Here is a 23,442-nt window from a genome sequence, read left to right as displayed (position 1 = left end):
GTTGAAAACTCTCGGCCTATGTTTAATCCTCGTGAGGTTTGTGACATTCATTTAGTTTTCGTGCTCTTTTTAGGCAATACTTTATATACCATTTGCTCTTGTAAGTGGCAAAGAGGTAGTCAGTGGGTTTTCTCTATTCTTACCCATTTACTTCCTTTTTTTGTATATGAATGCAATAACAAAACAACATATAATCCAAAGTATTATGGTGCAGTATCTCTCTCAGCTGTCAGCTTCTTTTAACTACAAAGGCTTTCTGATTGGGATAACATTTAGGCCTGTATTTTGACCATCTCACAACTCAAATGGAACAAATTGCGTTTGTGTGAATTTGTGTGTAGCCATTATCCTGTACAGTATTGGCTTCAGGTCTGACTCTTTTCTCTCTCGCCCATCGTTACAGAGGGCAAAGCACAGCTAGCCAGTAAGAATGGCAAGAAGCCTGAGGGAGCAGGTGGAAGCTCCTTCTTCACCTGGTTCATGGTGTTGGCCCTCCTGGGGGTCTGGACCTCCGTGGCCGTCGTCTACTTCGACCTGGTCGACTACCAAGGCACCATCGGTAAGTGACACCTTAACACGAAAAACAACTGTTAACTGTAGGAAGGCTACATTTCCTACTAGCTACAGCAAGCAGCCTGTCAGCCTGTTGACGGAACTTTCAGCCTTCGCCAGTCACAACGTCATTGAGTAATAACCCAAAGTGATACTGAGTGCTTTGATGCATTTTAACATTGAACTTTAAACTTTTCAACCTTGACGTTGTTTTACCTTTGGTGCATGTGTGCACATGCTCAGTGTGTGGCTCGCAATATGCCTGTACACTAATCATGTTTGGATTCATGTTTAAATAATGTAATTTCTCCAATGTGAATGTTTTCGTCTGGTCTTAATCTTGCATGCAGCCAAGGCAAAGGACATGCACAGTACCCTCTCTGAGACACTGCAAGGTATGATATTTGTGCCTATGATCATGCCCCCTCAACCATTTCACTCACTAACCTTCCTGTCCTAATTGAAATAATCCATTTGTTTCCCATACATGTCATCTAATCACTTGCTTTTGATTCTATTCTTATCGAAGAAAAGATAACTAATTTTAAGTCTTAAATTAACATCATAGGAAAGACTACCTTCACACAGTATTTCTAATTATTAATATAAATTAAATACGTTCCCACTGCCATAGATACAATGCAATGTAAATGAACAAATGTAATGCAAAGCTGGCAAAATAATATTTTCCTTGCTTTTTTAATGCTGAGCTAGACAATTTATAAAAATAATACTTAGCCCCGCTATGTTGTGATTATACCTCATAATTAAAAGTAAATAAATATTGAAACGCTAACATGATACTATAATGCTAATGTGATTTTACCAGAAACACTAGTATGAACATTTAAATAATTGCTCATGATAACATTGCTAATGAAAATTAATAGCAATTTAACAATGTAACTTCTGGAAATGCATAAATGAATGTTAATGATTATACTAATAATCATGTAAGAATATTGGCCATGAACATGTTATTATAACTTAAATGCTATTGTTTCCCCATCCCGCTTTCCATTCAATGGCATAATGTATTATCCCCCTCATTTCACCATTCATACCCAACCCCCACTGGCCCGTGGCTAAAGACTGGCTCCTGTTTCTTTGCTAGGTAAACTTTCGTCCTATGACGCCGATGGAGATGGTGACTTCGATGTGGAGGATGCTAAAGTATTACTAGGCAAGTTCATCGATTTTACTGGATTGTTATTTATTGACGTGTTTGTGTGATAATCAGAGGAGGCTGGTGGGCTGTGCTATAGGAGGATTGGCTCATTGTAATGGCTGGAATGGCAGAAATGGAACAGAGTCAAATGTGATTTCCATATCGTTTGTGTTTGATTCCATTCCAGTCATTACAATGAGCCCATTCCAATGAGCAGCTCCTCCCACCAACTGATTTGGGTTTTGTTTTGCATGACTGACTTTGGTTTATCAGATCTCTACCACGAGACTATTTTAGTCAATTGTACCAAATGAACTGAACAATGAATCCACGAGGTCTGCATGTGCATGGTGTGAAATGGTGTCTGGAAATGGATTCCATGCTGACCATTGTGTTTCAGGCCCACACCACTGACACGACATCCGTTTATCAATAGACATGCACAACAAATAGCACATGGCCAAACTGCTGCATGCTTTAAGAATAACTTAACAAGGACGTAGATGTGGTGTTCTCTCATCTCAAAGTCGCTTGTCATATCTTAAAGTTGCTATTTTCTTTATAAACAAAAGGGAGAGAACTTACTTCAGGAGTGTTTTCTCCAGAGGTGGTCCCATGTTCTGATATTGTCTCCTCTGCCGCTCTCTGCCATAAAGACTCCTGCTCTGCTTTGTCGCCCAGACCACTGCCTGTTTGGCACAGCTGTTGTCCCCCTGCTGCTAGTGATAGATTCTGTAGAGTCCCTCTGCATGCCCCTCTCTAGGCTCTTCTATTGCTATCCTCTCCTCTCTTTAGTTTCTAACTCTGCTTCATGCGACGTTAGACCTACATATAGTTTCCCTTGCTGCCTAACCTCGCTTAAAACTTTCCACCCTCTCCTTTCCTCCTTTTTTCCTGCTCTACCACATCTTTCTCCTCTTTCCTTTTCTCCCTTCCTTCCTCTCTTTCCTTGTTTTCCCCTCTTTGCGTAGGCCTGACCAAAGATGGCAGTCAGGAAAGTTCGGACTCCCTCGAGGAGGTCCTGGATATGTTAGCGGAGGAGGGCTCTGATTGGTTTCAAGGCTTCTTCACCTTCCTCTATGGCCTCATAAACCCGTTTGAACCATTTGAGGATGAGGAGGGAACAGCGGAGGAGGAGGAAGAAACTGCTGGCACTTCTCAGACTGACGAGGTTCTGCGAAAGGGTTGTGTGATCTTAGGTCTCCACAACCAGTAACCAGTAGCCATATCCCTCTTGGTATGAGGTCCCAACTTGTTGCTCCTTTAGACTTGTTTTCCATTGCTTGAGGAGCAAGCATTCGTGGAAAACCCCTCCTTAAAATCACCAATCCCTAGTAGAATACTTTTTAAAGGGTTTTATCATGGCACAGTCAACCCCTCAAGCCTCTTTTTGAAGATTTCCTATAGAGGGACGAAGACTATGCCTTCAAGATTTTTGGAGCACTTTCCAGACTGAATAATGCTTTTCTAGGATATGTGCATTTCCACTGAGAAGACTGCTTGCAATACCCAGCAAACTACGAACTTATGCAATGAACAGTTGCACTTTGACAACAGATGGTTGTCTCCTTTTTCCAACAACAGTACTGCATGCCCTAGGGTCCTAACCACAACACATATTTATCCACTTAGCAGGAATTATATTTGTATTTTTTTTTACTTGAGTTGTTCATCATTCCGTGTTAGTTTAATGAAGCTTGTTGAAGTGTATTCCCTCATTATGGTATTTCTTTGTCTCTTGTCTGTGTTAGTTTATTGAAGCTTGTTTAAGTGTATTTCCTCATTATGGTATTTCTTTGTCTCTTGTCCGTGTTAGTTTATTGAAGCTTGTTGAAGTGTATTTCCTCATTATGGTATTTCTTTGTCTCTTGTCCGTGTTAGTTTATTGAAGCTTGTTGAAGTGTATTTCCTCATTATGGTATTTCTTTGTCTCTTGTCCGTGTTAGTTTATTGAAGCTTGTTGAAGTGTATTTCCTCAAGTTGTTGAAGTGTATTTCCTCATTATGGTATTTCTTTGTCTCTTGTCCGTGTTAGTTTATTGAAGCTTGTTGAAGTGTATTCCCTCATTATGGTATTTCTTTGTCTCTTGTCCGTGTTAGTTTATTGAAGCTTGTTGAAGTGTATTCCCTCATTATGGTATTTCTTTGTCTCTTGTCCGTATTAGTTTATTGAAGCTTGTTGAAGTGTATTCCCTCATTATGGTATTTCTTTGTCTCTTGTCCGTGTTAGTTTATTGACGCTTGTTGAAGTGTATTCCCTCATTATGGTATTTCTTTGTCTCTTGTCCGTATTAGTTTATTGAAGCTTGTTGAAGTGTATTCCCTCATTATGGTATTTCTTTGTCTCTTGTCCGTGTTAGTTTATTGAAGCTTGTTGAAGTGTATTCCCTCATTATGGTATTTCTTTGTCTCTTGTCCGTGTTAGTTTATTGAAGCTTGTTGAAGTGTATTTCCTCATTATGGTATTTCTTTGTCTCTTGTCCGTGTTAGTTTATTTCTTTTGTTTTATTGAAGTGTATTTCCTCATTATGGTATTTCTTTGTCTCTTGTCTGTGTTAGTTTATTGAAGCTTGTTGAAGTGTATTTCCTCATTATGGTATTTCTTTGTCTCTTGTCTGTGTTAGTTTATTGAAGCTTGTTGAAGTGTATTTCCTCATTATGGTATTTCTTTGTCTCTTGTCTGTGTTAGTTTATTGAAGCTTGTTGAAGTGTATTTCCTCATTATGGTATTTCTTTGTCTCTTGTCCGTGTTAGTTTATTGAAGCTTGTTGAAGTGTATTTCCTCATTATGGTATTTCTTTGTCTCTTGTCTGTGTTAGTTTATTGAAGCTTGTTGAAGTGTATTTCCTCATTATGGTATTTCTTTGTCTCTTGTCTGTGTTAGTTTATTGAAGCTTGTTGAAGTGTATTTCCTCATTATGGTATTTCTTTGTCTCTTGTCTGTGTTAGTTTATTGAAGCTTGTTGAAGTGTTGATTATGTATTTCTTTGTCTCATTATGGTATTTCTTTGTCTCTTGTCTGTGTTAATTTATTGAAGCTTGTTGAAGTGTATTTCCTCATTATGGTATTTCTTTGTCTCTTGTCTGTGTTAGTTTATTGAAGCTTGTTGAAGTGTATTTCCTCATTATGGTATTTCTTTGTCTCTTGTCAGTGTTAGTTTATTGAAGCTTGTTGAAGTGTATTTCCTCATTATGGTATTTCTTTGTCTCTTGTCCGTGTTAGTTTATTGAAGCTTGTTGAAGTGTATTTCCTCATTATGGTATTTCTTTGTCTCTTGTCTGTGTTAGTTTATTGAAGCTTGTTGAAGTGTAGTGGTATTTCTTTGTCTCTTGTCTGTGTTATTTATTGAAGCTTGTTGATTTTCTTTGTCTTTGTCTCTTGTCTGTGTTAGTTTATTGAAGCTTGTTGAAGTGTATTTCCTCATTATGGTATTTCTTTGTCTCTTGTCTGTGTTAGTTTATTGAAGCTTGTTGAAGTGTATTTCCTCATTATGGTATTTCTTTGTCTCTTGTCTGTGTTAGTTTATTGAAGCTTGTTGAAGTGTATTTCCTCATTATGGTATTTCTTTGTCTCTTGTCTGTGTTAGTTTATTTATTATGATTTCTTTGTCTCTTGTCTTGTTGAAGTGTATTTTTCCTCATTATGGTATTTCTTTGTCTCTTGTCCGTGTTAGTTTATTGAAGCTTGTTGAAGTGTATTTCCTCATTATGGTATTTCTTTGTCTCTTGTCCGTGTTAGTTTATTGAAGCTTGAAGTGTATTTCCTCATTATGGTATTTCTTTGTCTCTTGTCCGTGTTAGTTTATTGAAGCTTGTTGAAGTGTATTTCCTCATTATGGTATTTCTTTGTCTCTTGTCCGTGTTAGTTTATTGAAGCTTGTTGAAGTGTATTTCCTCATTATGGTATTTCTTTGTCTCTTGTCTGTGTTAGTTTATTGAAGCTTGTTGAAGTGTATTTCCTCATTATGGTATTTCTTTGTCTCTTGTCTGTGTTAGTTTATTGAAGCTTGTTGAAGTGTATTTCCTCATTATGGTATTTCTTTGTCTCTTGTCTGTGTTAGTTTATTGAAGCTTGTTGAAGTGTATTTCCTTTGTCATTTATGAAGTTGTTGATTTTTCTTTGTCTTTCTTTGTCTCTTGTCCGTGTTAGTTTATTGAAGCTTGTTGAAGTGTATTTCCTCATTATGGTATTTCTTTGTCTCTTGTCTGTGTTAGTTTATTGAAGCTTGTTGAAGTGTATTTCCTCATTATGGTATTTCTTTGTCTCTGTGTTAGTTTATTGAAGCTTTTGAAGTGTATTTCTTATGGTATTTCTTTGTCTCTTGTCTGTGTTAGTTTATTGAAGCTTGTTGAAGTGTATTTCCTCATTATGGTATTTCTTTGTCTCTTGTCTGTGTTATTTATTGAAGCTTGTTGAAGTGTATTTCCTCATTATGTCTTTGTCTCTTGTCTGTGTTAGTTTATTGAAGCTTGTTGAAGTGTATTTCCTCATTATGGTATTTCTTTGTCTCTTGTCTGTGTTAGTTTATTGAAGCTTGTTGAAGTGTATTTCCTCATTATGGTATTTCTTTGTCTCTTGTCCGTGTTAGTTTATTGAAGCTTGTTGAAGTGTATTTCCTCATTATGGTATTTCTTTGTCTCTTGTCCGTGTTAGTTTATTGAAGCTTGTTGAAGTGTATTTCCTCATTATGGTATTTCTTTGTCTCTTGTCTGTGTTAGTTTATTGAAGCTTGTTGAAGTGTATTTCCTCATTATGGTATTTCTTTGTCTCTTGTCCGTGTTAGTTTATTGAAGCTTGTTGTCTCTTGTCCGTGTTAAGTGTATTTCCTCATTATGGTATTTCTTTGTCTCTTGTCCGTGTTAGTTTATTGAAGCTTGTTGATTATTTCTTTATGTATTTCTTTGTCTCTTGTCCGTGTTTATTTTGTTGAAGTTTTCCTCATTATGGTATTTCTTTGTCTCTTGTCATTATTGTTGAAGTGTATTTCCTCATTATGGTATTTCTTTGTCTCTTGTCCGTGTTAGTTTATTGAAGCTTGTTGAAGTGTATTTCCTCATTATGGTATTTCTTTGTCTCTTGTCTGTGTTAGTTTATTGAAGCTTGTTGAAGTGTATTTCCTCATTATGGTATTTCTTTGTCTCTTGTCTGTGTTAGTTTATTGAAGCTTGTTGAAGTGTATTTCCTCATTATGGTATTTCTTTGTCTCTAGGATTATTATTCATTTTCCATGTTTGTTGGTTTTTAAACGTCTTCGGGAGCTATTTTTCCCCGTCTTTCCATTTTTGTCTTCATCATCAATTTGTTAAACACAATACAAATAGTGTGCATTTGTGTCTGGATAAGTAGTGCATTTTGATGTATTGGCCAAGAGACTGCACATATGGTCGTGTACTGTTAGATATTCAGAGACCGGCTGGATGAAGGACCCATTACACAAGTGTTAATCATTTATTTTGTTAAAGCAAACCCCCTGAAAAACTAGCTTTTGGCTGTTCCTTAAACCAATTGTCTAGAAGTCCTAAAACAGGGTTATGAAATATGAGGTCGTTTTGGGAAAGCGTGCTCCCTGTTGAGGATTCCATGCATTTGGAGCCTGACTCAATGGCTAAAATGAGTTCAAGGACTTTTACCAAATTCCACACCCCTTGAACATTTGACCTGATTTGAGACACAGAAGATATGGCATTATCCTCATGTCAACCCCAACGTCAGAACCTCAACCCCAGATCTCTGAAACAGATCAGTGCTGACTCACACTCACACCCTAAAGAGACTCACACTCACACCCTAAAGAGACTCACACTCACACCCTAAAGAGACTCACACTCACACCCTAAAGAGACTCACCCAGCTAGCTAAAGAGACTCACCCAGCTAGCTTAGTCTTTAAATGCTAAACATTGTAGCCTATAGGTGGAACTCAGCAGCTGGAGAGGGAAGTTCCAGTTATTTGTAATTGCATGGTAAAATAAATGTGTAATCTATGACAACATTGAAAGTTTTTTTGTAAAAAACACAGGCTTCTAGTAAGTATTAGCAAACACAAAAGGTACAAGGAATAGCACTGTTGAAGATGCAAGAAACCTGCTGAACAAGCTTTTGGGTGGAGCCCATTCAGATTTCATATTGGCTTCAATCATTTAGAATTGACTTGGTGCTCAAGTCCAATGACTAAACAACGACAGTATAGCTACATGACAGGTTCAACTGGTGAGGTTAATGGGGGACTACCGTCTATTGTTTTATTTGGTCTTTGGCACCATTGACAGAAGGGTCAATGATCCTCAAATGTAATGAATATGAATCCAAATGTATTGGTTGGGTGTAAAATTCCTTATACAGTCATGTTACACTCACGTAGTCGTCATTTCCGAGTTGTACACACTCCTACAAGTAATGTAATGAAACCATCAGAATAGGACATATGGGTAAGCACTATGCAATCGTGAGTGTGTTAGCATGTGTTGTCAATGAGGTGTAGCATGGGCATGTTTTGAGTTGTCAAATATTCAGATCATTTTTTTAATGGTCATCTGATTGTTAGCTACTAATGCCATGTTCCTTTTGAAAAATATCAGATGAACCTCGACGTGATCGGAAAAGAGCGAGACACAGAGGTACCCCACCCCAATTATCTCTGCTGAGAGTAAAACGTCAAGACGCTTTGAGTAGCCGACTCAGCCAAATGTCTACTTTTTACATTTACATTTACATTTAAGTCATTTAGCAGACGCTCTTATCCAGAGTGACTTACAAATTGGTGCATTCACCTTATGACATCCAGTGGAACAGCCACTTTACAATGTTGCATCTAAATCTTTTAAGGGGGGGGGGTGAGAAGGATTACTTTATCCTATCCTAGGTATTCCTTAAAGAGGTGGGGTGTGTGAATGCACGGCATCACATTCATGGAAAGCTGGTCTGCTAGTTAGAGAACCTGTATATCCTGCTAAAATGTTGAAAACTTAACATGACTAAGTTAGTGATGATTTCTTTCAGTAGTCATTGTTTTTTCTTTTCCCTATCGACTTAGTTGAAACAGAATCTCCAAAAACAAAGTTCAAGAAAAATAAGGCGACAGAAGGTACTTTATCGTGGATCAATGTCCAGATTGCTTCGTAGGTTGCCTAGTTGTAGAATTGTGTCAGCTTTTCCGTGTTTTGCCTATAACTCAGACTCTATGATTGAGGTCTGGCTCATTTGGTTTTTGAATTCATACTGAATTTGCCCCTAAATTGTGACTATACCCCAGCTGCTATGGTACAAATTACTCTTAATACGCCAAAAGCTGTATGTCAAAGGCTTTACTATTAGATTGTGAAAGAAAAGCCCCGCTGGATGATACATATTTGCCTGTGTGTAAGCCTACCAATGGTGTGAAAGCTGAGCGGGGTACAATACTTCCATCTGTTATTGGTTGAGCTTGGTTTTGTTCTGTTGTAATAGTTGCTCTCCCCTACTATTGGTAGGCTTTTCGATTCGGCTGTTCCTATTGGTGGTTGAGTACCAAGCAGATACACCCATCTGAGACTATAACCGTATTGAACCTGTTGTTTTCCTAAACCTCAGATGAAAAGCCAAGACATGCTGCCAAGAGAGAAGCCCAAAAAGGTATTGCATGAGGAACCGTGTGTGTTCCAGTGTACAGTAGCTAAAAAGGTATTGCATGAGGAACCGTGTGTGTTCCAGTGTACAGTAGCTAAAAAGGTATTGCATGAGGAACCGTGTGTGTTCCAGTGTACAGTAGCTAAAAAGGTATTGCATGAGGAACCGTGTGTGTTCCAGTGTACAGTAGCTAAAAAGGTATTGCATGAGGAACCGTGTGTGTTCCAGTGTACAGTAGCTAAAAAGGTATTGCATGAGGAACAGTGTGTGTTCCAGTGTACAGTAGCTAAAAAGGTCTTGCATGAGGAACCGTGTGTGTTCCAGTGTACAGTAGCTAAAAAGGTCTTGCATGAGGAACCGTGTGTGTTCCAGTGTACAGTAGCTAAAAAGGTATTGCATGAGGAACCGTGTGTGTTCCAGTGTACAGTAGCTAAAAAGGTCTTGCATGAGGAACCGTGTGTGTTCCAGTGTACAGTAGCTAAAAAGGTCTTGCTTTCATTCTAATAACCACATTGTGGTCTTTAGAATGTCTATTTACTAGTAGAATGAAGATTGAATTGATTAGAATTACGATTATGCTTCTTGGCATAAACACGTGAATTGGTTTCTAGTCGCATGCTCTATTTGACTACTGCTTTTGTAGTAATAGGATATTTGGTATGAAATCATTGAAATTCACCTTGTCAGTGGTGTGCTAGGTGTTATATTGGACAGCATCATATAACTGTTGGACTACCTGAATCCCATCCGTGTAGTAAGAGGTGTCAGACCAAGCCCTTATATACCTTATATTTTGACGGGGTCAATTCTAGCGACACCTTTCTAAAGTGCAGAAAGATGCCACTTGCTGTTATCCTAACACTCCCAGTCAGCAAATTCAAATACCCAGGGTGCTTTGCTACCTACTAAATGCTTGGAGTGCGGTCCGACAAATGCTTGCAGTGTGATCCTAGCAGCCTGGCGGCGAATCATTTTTCAAAACAGCTAAATGGTATTCTCGTATCCCAGAACACCCTCTGACCAAAGATGTGGGCTGGAAGCTGAGGGAGGCCCTGAAACAGCAGCTAGCCATCATCCATGAGCGAGTGGAGGCTAAAAAGATTGCCAAGATGGCGCTGGCCGAGGTGAGGAACATCCTGGCCAGGGAGGAGGAAGCGAAGGTCCTGGGGCTGACGAGGGATGAGTCGGCAAAGAAGGCCAAGGTGGCGGTGGCAGCTAGGATGAAGGAGGAGGAGGATAAGATAGAGAAGGAGGAGTTTGAGAAGGCCTTGGAGAAGATTAGGAGAGACAAAGAGCAGGAGGAAGAGAAGGGCAAGAAGGAGAAGAAGCCAGAGAAGAATTCAGGGAAAGGGGCAGAGGCAGTGGGGCAGAAGCCAGAGAAGAATTCAGGGAAAGGGGCAGAGGCAGTGGGGCAGAAGGCAGAGAAGAATTCAGGGAAAGGGGCAGAGGCAGTGGGGCAGGAGGCAGTGGGGCAGAAGGCAGAGGCCAAAAGTAAAGAGGCCCCCAAAGCATCTGCTAAAAAGCTCAAGGTGTCTGATAGGGTGGTGAGGAAATGATGCGAGACTCTTCACACCTGCACTGATGTCGGTGATCATTCAACCGCCCCCGATGACAGTGACACAGGATGTTACAAGATCAAAACCCCTCCTGTGAGAGGTCTCACTCCAGTTACAAACCTCTGCGAATGGGAGTAGGAAAACCCCTAGTGTGCAAGGTGCCCATTCCCGCAATGTATAGTGCATATTGTTTTAGCTACTCCCTGCTTGTGAGAATCACAATGCTGTCCTCTATAGAAGTATGAACTGTTAAATGAACGGTGCCCAGAGGACCACAAGGTGCTATAATCTTACATCAGAAAGATGACTTTCTTTAGAGGCACTCTAGAATACAGTAGTAGAATTGGACAAGGACGCAGTCATTTATTTTGCATTTAGTGGAGATGAAACTCGTGCTTTTATCCAGGGACAAATGATAGATTTGAAAGGATCAGCTGTGTGTGTTCCGTGTTAATAAAGTTGCTGGATACTTGAAGGTTTCCTGTCTTCAAGTGCACTTGTCTCACACGGTTCAATAAGATGCTTTGGTGTTACACAAATGGGCATCACATGTATATACAAGGTGCCGAAAAGGAACTTTCTCCTGTTCTACTGGAACACTCTTCTTTTGTTCTCCTATCCTGATCTCTCTCTCTTAGCACTATAGACCTCGCTTTTTCACAGCATATTGGAACACAATACAAATTCAGTGTTGAAGCGCAAAAGTCAACCCAAATCAGCCTTTAAATGTATTTTTTTGTCCTTTTGAATGATGTTTGTTTTCTAAAAGTTACGTAAGACCTCCTAAATCTCAATCCTAATGTTACTATATTATTACTAGCCATGAATATTACTAAGCCACATAACCAAATACAGTATACATGATATGGAGTTGTGGCCTTCGTAAAGGCACTTCTCCTGAACATGAGTTGTTGCCATGTCATCCTCATCCCCCTGCATCACATGTAAAACCCCCAGGACTGAAAGAGAAGGCTACTGTCGACATTAGCAGAGAGGGAGTACCAGAGGAGGCTCCTGCAGCACCTGTGGAAGAAGGTACAACTCCTGCGGGTCTGCACACACACACGTGCACACACACAGCAGCATTTAATTGTAGTAGATGGTAAAGCTCATAAGAGGTAGCTTATGCTCTCTCAATGAATCCCACCCAAAGGAGAATACTCTGCTAGCATCGGTGGTGGGCGAATCCCTTGAACACCATACAGATGCCACAAACACATTCACATTTGAATCATTTAGCAGACACTCTACCACACTGTTGTATACCTTTTGTACATTAAGAATGTGGCCATACTCAAACATAGCCTACTACCTCATTTCCTCATGTTACAATTATATTACTTTCCCTTGTCAGATGTTTATGCAGTATCCTAATTGCTTAAACAAGTTATTCCTCAATATTTTTATATTGTGGGCTGGACTAGACAAAATTAGAACTAGAATCTCACGAACGCTCTTAAGGCTGACTTGCTCTTAAGGGATGGTCTTTATGAAACCTTTAGCCTCAGTAGGACTGTGTCCACCACCAGACACCCACATGCTGCTGCTGTAGCTATCTATGTCAAGAGTTAATCAGTAAAATCATTGTACAAACATGTAGACTCTATTTATTCCATATGTCTGCCACCTGTCCAGTCTACACATGTTTCCCCAGAGGGGCTGTCATTGGTTGAGGGGACATAGGCCTCGTCTACCATTTATCCATTGGCTCTGATAATCTGTTTTTTTCCAAATACCTGGCACTGCTGTGTACACGACATGCTTTCACCTACTAGACGATTAGACACCTATACCTGTTGTGACATAATACAAGCTAATGTACCAGAGCTATACCTACCATGGTTTTATTCAGCAGTTTCTGTACTGTAGGTCGAGAGGTTCATGATTTATTTGAGCTTTTAATAAAGGAGACTTTTTTGTCTTTCTTATTCTTTATTGACACACAAACTTAGCAGTTTCTTAAATGTGTCTCAAGGAAGACATTTGAAATGTTCTGTGCTAGAGGAAGACTATGAAGTATGCCAGGTAATGCCTTAGTTCAAGTTAAGGACCAGGTGGATGGTCTTAACGGTTCCCCTCTGCTCCCTTATCTCTCCCCGCTGCCCCATTCATCCACACCAGAACACATTGTTGAAGAAGTGATCGAGGCCGCCAAAGCAGAGGAAGCTGCTGCTTTCCCACCAGGTGTGTGTGTGAGCCTGACAAACATTTCTAAGATGTTTGAATGGATTGTGGCTTGAAATTGTCAAGTTTAAAATGAAAAAAATGTCAACCAATATCATAGACTCGTATAACTTAGTGTCATGTTCAAACTTGCTTTAGTTGGCTTTGTCAGGAAATCCACGTTATCAGCTAAATTGCTTAACACTGTCTTTTCCCTCCAGAGCCTGAGGTTGTTGAGGAGGAAGAGCCTGAGGTGGATGTGCCTGAAATCTTTGAGGAAGAGCCCGAAGTTCTGGAGGATGATTCTTCTCCCTTTGAGGAGCATTCTTCTCCCTTCGAGGAAGATTTTGCTCACTTCCAGGAGGATGAGCCTCAAATTGAGGAGGATGAGCCTCAAATTGAGGAGGATGAGCCTCAAATTGAGGAGGATGAGCCTCAAATCGAGGAGGATGAGCCTCAAATCGAGGAGGATGAGCCTCAAATTGAGGAAGAGCCCGAAGTACTGGAGGATGAGCCAGAGGAGGAGGAGGTTATTGAGGAGGCCGTACCAGTTGAAGAAGAGGCTATCCCTGTGGAGGAGGTATTTGCCACTGTAGAAGAGACCTTCGAGGAAGAGGCTGCCCCCGTTGAGGAAGAGGTTGTAGAGGAAGCCGCCCCAGTCAAGGAGGAAGCTGCACCTGAGGATGAAGAGGATGAACCTGTTGAGGAGGTGGTTGATGAAGAGGCCACACCTGAGGAGGAAGAGGATGCACCCGTTGAAGAGGAAGCCGTCCCAGTTGATTGGGAAGTCGCTGCCGTGGAACAGGCTGTTGAGGAAGAGGCCAACCCCGCAGAAGAAGAGGCTGCACCAGTTGACGAGGAAGCTGTGGAGAAGGAGCCAGCAGCAGAGGAGACATTGGATGAGGAGGCAGCACTAGCAGAAGAGGGTAAGGAAAGATAATCCAGAACAGAACAATAGGCTTTTATTCCAGGTAGGCTTAATCTGGGTCTAAAAAGTATTGAACCAAAAATCATTTAAAGTGCCGACGAGTCATTTTTCTTCACACTGCTCTCAGAACGAGTACTGTTGAATGCCAGGTGCTGCATTGCTGAAGTGTATGACACATTATCTGCTGAGAATAGCTACATATATGTAGAGAGATCATGCACAGGCCCTTCTCACATCTCATCTTGGGGTAGTGAAAAGGGCACTCAACGTCTCCTGTCTGTTTTTCATTGCTTATGTCACCTTTTGAAAACAATAGATTCAATCAGTGTTTTGGAAAATAATGGTGTTTTCTTATATCCATTGTTGCTTTGCCCCAAAGAAGAGGTAGAAGAAGAGTCTGAACAGGAAGTAGAAGCTGAATCAGAAGAAACTCAAGAGGAGGAAGCTCTTCAGGAAGAGCTTCCAGGTAGGTGTGTGTGTGTGTGTGTGTGTGTGTGTGTGTGTGTGTGTGTGTGTGTGTGTGTGTGTGTGTGTGTGTGTGTGTGTGTGTGTGTGTGTGTGTGTGTGTGTGTGTGTGTGTGTGTGTGTGTGTGTGTGTGTGTGTGTGTGTGTGTGTGTGTGTGTGTGTGTGTGTGTGTGTGACTACGTATGAGCACATGCAAGCATATACAGTTGAAGTCGGAAGTTTACATACACCTTAGCCAAATATATTTAAACTCAGTTTTTCACAATTCCTGACATTTAATCCTAGTAAAAATTCCCCGTTTTAGATCAGTTAGGATTACCACTTTATTTTAAGAATGTGAAATGTCAGAATAATAGTGGAGAGAATTATTTATTTCAGCTTTTATTTCTGACATCACATTCCCAGTGGGTCAGAAGTTTACATACACTCAATTAGTATTTGGTAGCATTGAATTTAAATTGTTTAACTTGGGTCAAACATTTCAGGTAGCCTTCCACAAACTTCCCACAATAAGTTGGGTGAATTTTGGCCCATTCCCCCTGACAGAGCTGGTGTAACTGAGTCAGGTTTGTAGGCCTCCTTGCTTGCACATGCTTTTTCAGTTCTGCCCACAAATTTTCTACAGGATTGAGGCCAGGGCTTTGTGATGGCCACTCCAATACCTTGACTTTGTTGCCCTTAAGCCATTTCGAAACAACTTTGCAAATATGCTTGGGATCATTGTCCATTTGGAAGACCCATTTGCGACCAAGCTTTAACTTCCTGACTAATATCTTGAGATGTTGCTTCAATATACCCACATCATTTTCCATCTTCATGATGCCATCTATTTTGTGAAGTGCACCAGTCCCTCCTGCAGAAAATCACACCCACAACATGATGCTGCCACCCCCGTGCTTTACGGTTGGGATGGTATTCTTCGGCTTGCAAGCATCCCCCTTTTTCCTCCAAACATAACAATGGTCATTATGGCCAAACAGTTCTATTTTTGTTTCATCAGACAAGAGGACATTTCTCCAAAAAGTACGATCTTTGTCCCCATGTGCGGTTGCAAACCGTAGTCTGGCTTTATGGCGGTCGATATAGGACTCGTTTTACTGTGGATATAGATAATTTTGTACCTGTTTCCTCCAGCATCTTCACAAGGTCCTTTGCTGTTGTTCTGGGATTGATTTGCACTTTTCGCACCAAAGTACGTTCATCTCTAGGAGACAGAACGCGTCTCCTTCCTGAGCGGTATGACGGCTGCGTGGTTCCATGGTGTTTATACTTGCGTATTGTTTGTACAGATGAACATGGTACCTTCAGACGTTTGGATTTGCTCCCAAGGATGAACCAGACTTGTGGAGGTCTGCAATATTTTTTTCTGAGGTCTTGGCTGATTTTGTTGGATTTTCCCATGATGTCAAGCAAAGAGGCATTGAGTTTGAAGGTAGGCCTTGAAATACATCCACAGGTACACCTCCAATTGACTCAAATTATGTCAATCAGCCTATCAGAAGCTTCTAAAGCCATGTCATAATTTTCTGGAATTTTCCACGCTGTTTAAAGGCACAGTCAACTTAGTGTATGTAAACTTCTGACCCACTGGAATTGTGATACAGTGAATTATAAGTGAAATAATCTGTCTGTAAACAATTGTTTGAAAAATGACTGGTGTCATGCACAAAGTAATGTCCTAACTGACTTGCCAAAACTATAGTTTGTTAACAAGAAGTTTGTGGAGTGGTTGAAAAACGAGTTTTAATGATTCCAACCTAAGTGTATGTAAACTTCCAACTTCAGCTGTACCTCCAGTTGTTGCAACCGTGAATGTAATTTACTTTCATTCTTTCTTCAGTGCTCTCTTTCTCTGTGTGTCTTTTTCTCTGTGTCTTTTTCTCTGTGTGTCTTTCTCTTTGTGTCTCTTTCTCTATGTGTCTCTTTCTGTGTGTGTCTGTGTCTCTTTCTCTCCGTGTCTCTGCATCTCTCTCTCTCTGTGTCTCTTTCTCTCTGTGTCTCTGCATCTCTGTCTCTTTCTGCGTCTCTTTCTCTCTACGTCTCTCTGCGTCTCTGTCTCTTTTTCTCTGTGTCTCTTTCTCTCTGTCTCTTTCTCTGTGTCTGCGTCTCTCTCTCTCTCTTGTCTCTTTCTCTCTGTGTCTCTTTCTCTCCGTGTCTCTGCGTCTCTCTCTCTGTGTCTCTTTCTCTCTGTCTCTTTCTGCGTCTCTTTCTCTCTACGTCTCTCTGCGTCTCTGTGTCTCTTTTTCTCTGTGTCTCTTTCTCTCTGTCTCTTTCTCTGTGTCTGCGTCTCTCTCTCTCTTGTCTCTTTCTCTCTGTGTCTCTTTCTCTGTGTCTCTTTCTCTCTCTCTGTGTCTCTTTCTCTCTGTGTCTCTGCGTCTCTCTCTCTGTGTCTGTATGTCTCTCTCTTTCTGTCTCTGTCTCTCCCTCAACTAACTGCAACTGTTGCTTTTCTGTTGCAGAGGAGGTAGATGAATTTGATGAGCCATTTGAGGAGTTCACAGGTTGGTGCTAAGAACTCAGTCCAGTGTCCTAACTAGGAACAGCTCCACTCTCTGTGTTCTTTCATAGTGGCCATTGATCCTATTCTCTGAGAGCATGGCCAGTAGTACTGCTCTGTAGTGTACTCAAGACTGTTAAAGCTGTATTTTAGTTCCAGCTGTGGTTTGTTTTGTTTCTACAGAAGAGCATACCGAGGTAGAAGAACAGATTGAAGATGCACCAACAGGTAAACTTTAACTAAGAATCAACATTTCACAGAATCTACATTTTCCAGCTGGATGTAGCCCTACTATACTGAGTACATAATCATTGTTTAATAGATAGTTTTCCCTTTGGATATTAATCAGCAGTACAATATCATACAGTATTGTATCATGCTATCTAAGAAAACGTGTCCCTAGAAACCCAGCTTTTCCAGTGAGTCTGACCTTTGGGCTTGTTTCCACAGCAGGCAAAAAATAGCCTGTCTGTGTATATTGTATGATAAGATTTTCCTGACTTCGAAGCCCATGCCAGGTAGGAAACGCTTGATCGATAGGTAGTGTTGCCTATAATGTGTTGGCCGTTCTGCCAAAGAGAAGACCCATTGGTCACACTATTTGGCGTTATGGTTTTATTGTGTTGTGTTGAAGCTTAATATGGACTTTGTGTAAGCAATGTTGACTGCAATTATTGGTCAGTGGATTAATCCTATCAAGATAGGCTTTGTTCAAAGGACTTAACTCTCAGCTAGTGCTAGCCGTGATCCTTACCCTGACCCTTACTTAAACTTAACTCGGAAATTTCAACTTTAATGGGGTTACTTACATCAGTTGGGATGTCCCAAGGATCCCGTTTAGGCTTTCCCTTAACTCTTCCTTGTGGTGTGTAATGGAGGCCGGCGCAGCTATTTGTAGTGTAGGCTGTAGCTCCCCCTTGAGGCTGGTTTATGAAACAGTTTATAAAATGGCTCGGGCAATTCCACTCATTTGACATATTTTCATATTGTTTAAGGGGATTTTTTGATCCTATTAAACAACTTATTGCAAGATTACTTATGATGTGAGTAGAACTGAAATGGAGGGCATCAATTCTGTTTTTATCAAATTGATTGTGCTGTCATTTTGTAGTAATGATGTAGTAATCATATACATTGTATTAGTACATTATGTTGTCTCAATATTTTCTCTACAAGATTGTAATTGAAATATGAACTAAATTGAATGGTGACTTTGATTTGAATTCTGCTGTTGTCCTCAGTCACTGTCACTTACTGACCTCACTATCTTCTTCCCATAGAAACGTAGAGCCTGCGGTCTCGGCGCAGTAAGACGGAGCGAGGACCAGCCCACTGAGCACGTGCAGCCGTGCTTCCCCACCTCCAGAGAAAGAGTAGCGTTGCCACGACTTTCACCACTGTCTCCGTTTTTTCCCTCACACACTCAGAATTACGTTTTTCTTCCATTAGTGTAAAATCTCACTGTTCCATTACTTGTTTGATTAGTATGTTGTTTTTCTCTCTTGCCTTTTTGTTTTCTTTGCTGTTCTACTTTGTTTCCACGTTTTTTAGTTTAAAGAATTCCCATTTCCTGTAATGGAAAGTATCAATGAATTTCTCTTCTGGATGTAGGTAGATCATGTGAGTTGTAGGTTGTTTCTCCTTTCTTGTGTATAATAAGCAGAGGCACGTGTTGCTTTGCTAGTGAAAGATCTTCACATGTCTGAACCGAGTTCAGCAGTGTGCTTTCACCCTGTTGAATCGTGGGTCAGAACTTCAACATTTTTAATGTTTTTTGTTAAACGTGAAGGTATTATGCAAAGCTGCACTGATCTTTCGTGGCAATTTCACTCTAAGTTTTGTATTACCAGTATGTAGTGAGTCTACTACACGTGGAAGGTAAACTCGGACAAGTCAGGTGACATGTTGGGCGAGTGTGTGAGCTTTAGTGTGTATGATTGAGAATGTGTGTAGATGTTTTGTGTGTGCGTGCGACTGTGTGTCTGTAGACATATCGCTTTGAAAAACAATCCCTATTAGCCGTAGTTCTCATTAAGATGTGTTTGAGACTCTTCCTCATTTCGTTTTTGTTTGTTCCAACTCCTAGTACCTCTCACTCTGATATTTCTTAAGTACTGAAAGTGTTTTTGACTCACTCAGACCTCGAGCCACAACAATGAACATCTTTTTGTATTTCTTAGGATCTATGGGAACACATTTATTTTCCAGCAATGCGAGTTTTATTTTATTGAAACTTTTTTTTGTCACTTTTGGACAGTATTTAGGTTGGAAGTAAACTCTCCAAATGGAAGATATGTTGGCGTATGTTATTTTGTTCTGGGGAAAAACAGATACAAAAACAACACAGGGAGATGAGGGAAGGGCAGGGTGTCTGAGTGTAGCTGCTCTGGGCTAACGGTCTGACACAACCCCACCCAGTCTCCTGGTGAAACAGGCACTCCTGACTGCTGTGCAGTGTGTGTCCCAGGTCCTCCCAATAGGTCTGCCACACACACACACCTGGTCCAACAGGAATCTGATTAATCCAAATTCATAATTCAATACACTTAAACAAAAAAGTCTGCGTCAACAATGTTCATAAACTTTTGTTCCATTTCTCTCTAAACTGGCTCTAGCCCAGAGGGTAAGTGCTTCATTTGGAACAAAGATGTATGAATGTCTGGGATTGTGGAAGATTTTAGCAGACACCGGGAACACATCTTGTTGTTGTCCCTCTGCATGTATTTCAGTGCAGCCCCTAAAACCAGCTGTAACCAACTGTTCAAAGAGAAATGCTGTAGTACGTCTAGAATGGAACGTGACTGTGTAACCTGTTAACTAATATCCTAACCACACCCAACTCGAATTTGGCTAGCATTTACTATTGACGTTATTGTCATTAAGGTTGTCATTGTTGTTTTTACTACAAGGACAATGCTAGCTCGTGATCTGTACTTGCGGCTGGAGGGTTAAGATCATGTTTATTATTTTGAAGGAGTTACGTGTTTAGTCTGTGTTCAAACTCCTCCATAATGTTTCTGTGAATTCAAGTTGGTGTGTTTTATTTTTTAAATCTTCCATTGTAGCAGTTTTCTGTGCATTGTGGTATTAAGGGGCCAGATGATATGATGCTGATTTAATGTGATGGACTGTAGGAAATGCTGCAATGCAAATCTTTTCTGGGGGGGGAAACAGTTTGTTTTGACATATAAAACAAGTCAAGTGGTTGCAATATAGTTTTTAGTACATATTTTGTCTTTTTTCTATAACACTAATGGGTATTTTTCTATTCCCTAACACTTTTGAAGTTGATGTGAATTTTTAACGTGGTGTTAATTTTACATTATACAAAACTTTACGAGAAATGTTCTAGATTTTTAAATAAAAATACACTTTCTAGGATCAAAACTTTTTTTCTGAATTTTTAAGAAAGTGTTCCACTTTTTTGAAAGCCATACGTGAAAGGTGGGCACTGCTGCTCAGAACAGATTAACTCCAAGGGGAAGCCATTGCACAACTAGCAATAACAGAAAACATCACTACAATCTCAAATTGCAGTTCACACACAAGACAGAAAAACATGTCAGAGGTTTACGTAGTATCCTGCTATACAGGCTACAAGGTTTTGAAATGATTGTGAAAATGCATCCTGTATGCAGGGCAGGGTTGGATGACTGTCACAGTTTCTGTAAATGTTCTGTTGAGGGGCTGCAATAAAGGTTTGGGACAACACCATGGTGTCATTTATTCTCGTGCTTGTCCCTCTCTGGGCACACCCCTCTCCACCAAACCATGCATGGTAACACTTTTTTATACTAAGGTACCCTTTTTTTAAGTCTGTTGAAAAGGGTCAGCCGTATGTAAACCCAGTCATTCACAAGCACCAAAGTTGTTTGTTAATGTCTGTCTAGAAATGACTTGGACTTTACACCCCCCATTAAAGGGTACCTTTTATAGTAAAGTGTTACCCAGTGCACTACACAATCATCTGAGAATATTACCACAATACAAGGCAGCTTTGATGCAGAGGTAAAGCAGCAAGAATAATAGAAAGTCCACTGACCCACTTTGGTGTAACCTATTGTGCAGTATAAACTACATCCTTGGTAAAAGATCATATACTGTACTTCTATGTCTTGTTCCTCGTTCCACCACCAGATTACACGTTTTGTAAAGTTCCCGAAAGATATACGCTATGTCGAACAAACATGCCTCTGACATGTTCAATAAGGAATCACGTCGTCGCTATTCGTGACATTTCTGTCTGAAACGTTTGACAACCTTTGGCAACGGAATGTGGCCCAGAAAACCTCTCTGAAATCCTCAACCAGATCCATTTTTTGCCATTTGAAGTCCATCCGTTCATAGGTGCACGTGGAGATTCTCAGTCCAAAAGTTCAGGCAGGCCTACCGCTTTATTATATAGTAGCCTAACATGGATCATAGGTAAGTATTAAAGTAAGTACTGTGTGATTTTTTATTGCGCCTTATTGCTTCACTTTGGGCAAGTTCATTTTGAATAATTGAATTGTTGCATAATCTTATTTTTCGGGCAGGCTTATGCTAATTGACGTAGACCTACAGGACTTACAGTGCATTCGGAAAATATTCAGACCCCTTGACTTTTTCCACAATTTGTTATGTTACAGCCTTGTTCTAAAATGTATTTTTATAGAAATGTCCAATCTACACAATAGCCCATAATGACAAAGCAAACAGATTTTTAGAAATGTTTGCACAATATATTTTTTAAAGAACGGAAACATATTTACATAAGGATTCAGACCCTTTACTCTGTACTTTGTTGAAGCACCTTTGGAAGCGATTACAGCTTCAAGTCTTCTTGGGTATGACGCTACAAGCTTGGCACAACTGTATTTGGAGTTTCTCCCATTGTTCTCTGCAGATCCTCTTAAGCTTTGTCAGGTTGGATGGCGAGCGTTACTGCACAGCTATTTTCAGGTCTGTCCAGAGATGTTCAATCGTGTTCAAGTTCGGGCTCTGGCTGGGCCACTCAAGGACATTCAGAGACTTATCCCGAAGCCACTCCTGTGTTGTCTTAGGGTTGTTGTCTTGTTGAAAGGTTAACCTTTGCCCCAGTCTGAGGTTCTTAGCGTTCTGGAGCAGATTTTATTTTGTTGTCTCCTGACCCCTCCTGTCTCAGCCTCCAGTATTTGTGCTGCAGTAGTTTATGTGTCGGGGGGCTAGGGTCAGTTTGTTATATCTGGAGTACTTCTCCTGTCCTATTCTGTGTCCTGTGTGAATCTAAGTGCGTTCTCTAATTCTCTTTCTCTCCCTCGGAGGACCTGAGCCCTAGGACCATGCCCCAGGACTACCTGACATGATGACTCCTTGCTGTCCCCAGTCCACCTGGCCGTGCTGCTGCTCCAGTTTCAACTGTTCTGCCTTATTATTATTTGACCATGCGGGTCATTTATGAACATTTGAACATCTTGGCCATGTTCTGTTATAATCTCCACCCGGCACAGCCAGAAGAGGACTGGCCACCCCACATGTGCTCTCTCTAATTCTCTCTTTCTTTCTCTCCGAGGACCTGAGCCCTAGGACCATGCCCCAGGACTACCTGACATGATGACTCCTTGCTTTCCCCAGTCCACCTGACTGTGCTGCTGCTCCAGTTTCAACTGTTCTGTCTTATTATTATTCGACCATGCTGGTCATTTATGAACATTTGAACATCTTGGCCATTTTCTGTTATAATCTCCACCCGGCACAGCCAGAAGATGACTGGCCACCCCACATAGCCTGGTTCCTCTCTAGGTTTCTTCCTAGGTTTTGGCCTTTCTAGGGAGTTTTTCCTAGCCACCGTGCTTCTACACCTGCATTGCTTGCTGTTTGGGTTTTAGGCTGGGTTTCTGCACAGCACTTTGAGATATCAGCTGATGTACAAAGGGCTATATAAATACATTTGATTTGATTTGATTTTCATCAAGGATCTATCTGTACTTTGTTCCGTTAATCTTCCCTCGATCCTGACTAGTCTCCCAGTCCTTGCCATTAAAAAACATCTCCACAGCATGATGTTGCCACCACCAGGCTTCACTGTAGAGATGGTGCCATGTTTCTTCCAGATGTAACGCTTGGCATTCAGAGTGACCATTGGGTCTTGGTCACCTCAATGACCAAGGCCCTTCTCCCCCGATTGCTCAGTTCTAAGAAGAGTCTTGGTGGTTCCAAACTTCTTCCATTTAAGAATGATGGAGGCCACTTTGTTCTTGGGGACCTTCAATGCTGCAGAAATGTTTTGGTACCCTTCCCCAGATCTGTGTCTTGAAACAATCCTGTCTCGGAGCTCTAAGGACATTCCTTCGACCTCATGGCTTGGTTTTTGCTCTTACATTGCTCTTATATAGTCAGGTGTGTGCCTTTTCAAATCATGTCCAATCAATTGAATGTAACACAAGTGGACTCAAATCAAGTTGTAGAAACATCTCCCTGATGATCAATGGAAACAGGATGCACTTGAGCTCAATTTCGAGTATCATAGCAAAGGGTCTGAATACTTATG

At 40.7% G+C, this 23,442-nt stretch overlaps 1 protein-coding gene across 7 annotated transcripts in view; it reads left to right on the top strand.

The window, feature by feature from the left end:
• The window catches only part of LOC124041947 (aspartyl/asparaginyl beta-hydroxylase-like), a 28,791-nt gene extending 8,146 nt beyond the window's left edge, over positions 1-20,645 (top strand). For 3 of the 7 annotated variants that reach the window (XM_046360144.1, XM_046360145.1, XM_046360142.1), the window contains exons 2-11: positions 404-559; positions 903-947; positions 1,667-1,735; positions 11,838-11,915; positions 13,002-13,064; positions 13,265-13,969; positions 14,351-14,437; positions 16,897-16,938; positions 17,118-17,162; positions 18,215-20,645. In XM_046360144.1, coding sequence (XP_046216100.1) covers positions 404-559; positions 903-947; positions 1,667-1,735; positions 11,838-11,915; positions 13,002-13,064; positions 13,265-13,969; positions 14,351-14,437; positions 16,897-16,938; positions 17,118-17,162; positions 18,215-18,222 — 1,298 coding nt within the window. In that variant the 3' untranslated portion in view covers positions 18,223-20,645. Of the gene's footprint in view, positions 1-403; positions 560-902; positions 948-1,666; positions 1,736-11,837; positions 11,916-13,001; positions 13,065-13,264; positions 13,970-14,350; positions 14,442-16,896; positions 16,939-17,117; positions 17,163-18,214 lie in introns of all 7 variants that reach the window. The other 4 variants (XR_006840016.1, XR_006840015.1, XM_046360143.1 and 1 more) reach the window with 4 other exon arrangements.
• Positions 20,646-23,442: the final 2,797 nt, after the last annotated feature.

Source organism: Oncorhynchus gorbuscha, linkage group LG08 (genome assembly GCF_021184085.1).
Source record: "Oncorhynchus gorbuscha isolate QuinsamMale2020 ecotype Even-year linkage group LG08, OgorEven_v1.0, whole genome shotgun sequence".
NCBI classification, from domain to species: domain Eukaryota; kingdom Metazoa; phylum Chordata; class Actinopteri; order Salmoniformes; family Salmonidae; genus Oncorhynchus; species Oncorhynchus gorbuscha.
The sequence above is the reverse complement of the archived record's forward strand: the minus strand, read 5'-3'. Positions and strand labels throughout refer to the sequence as shown.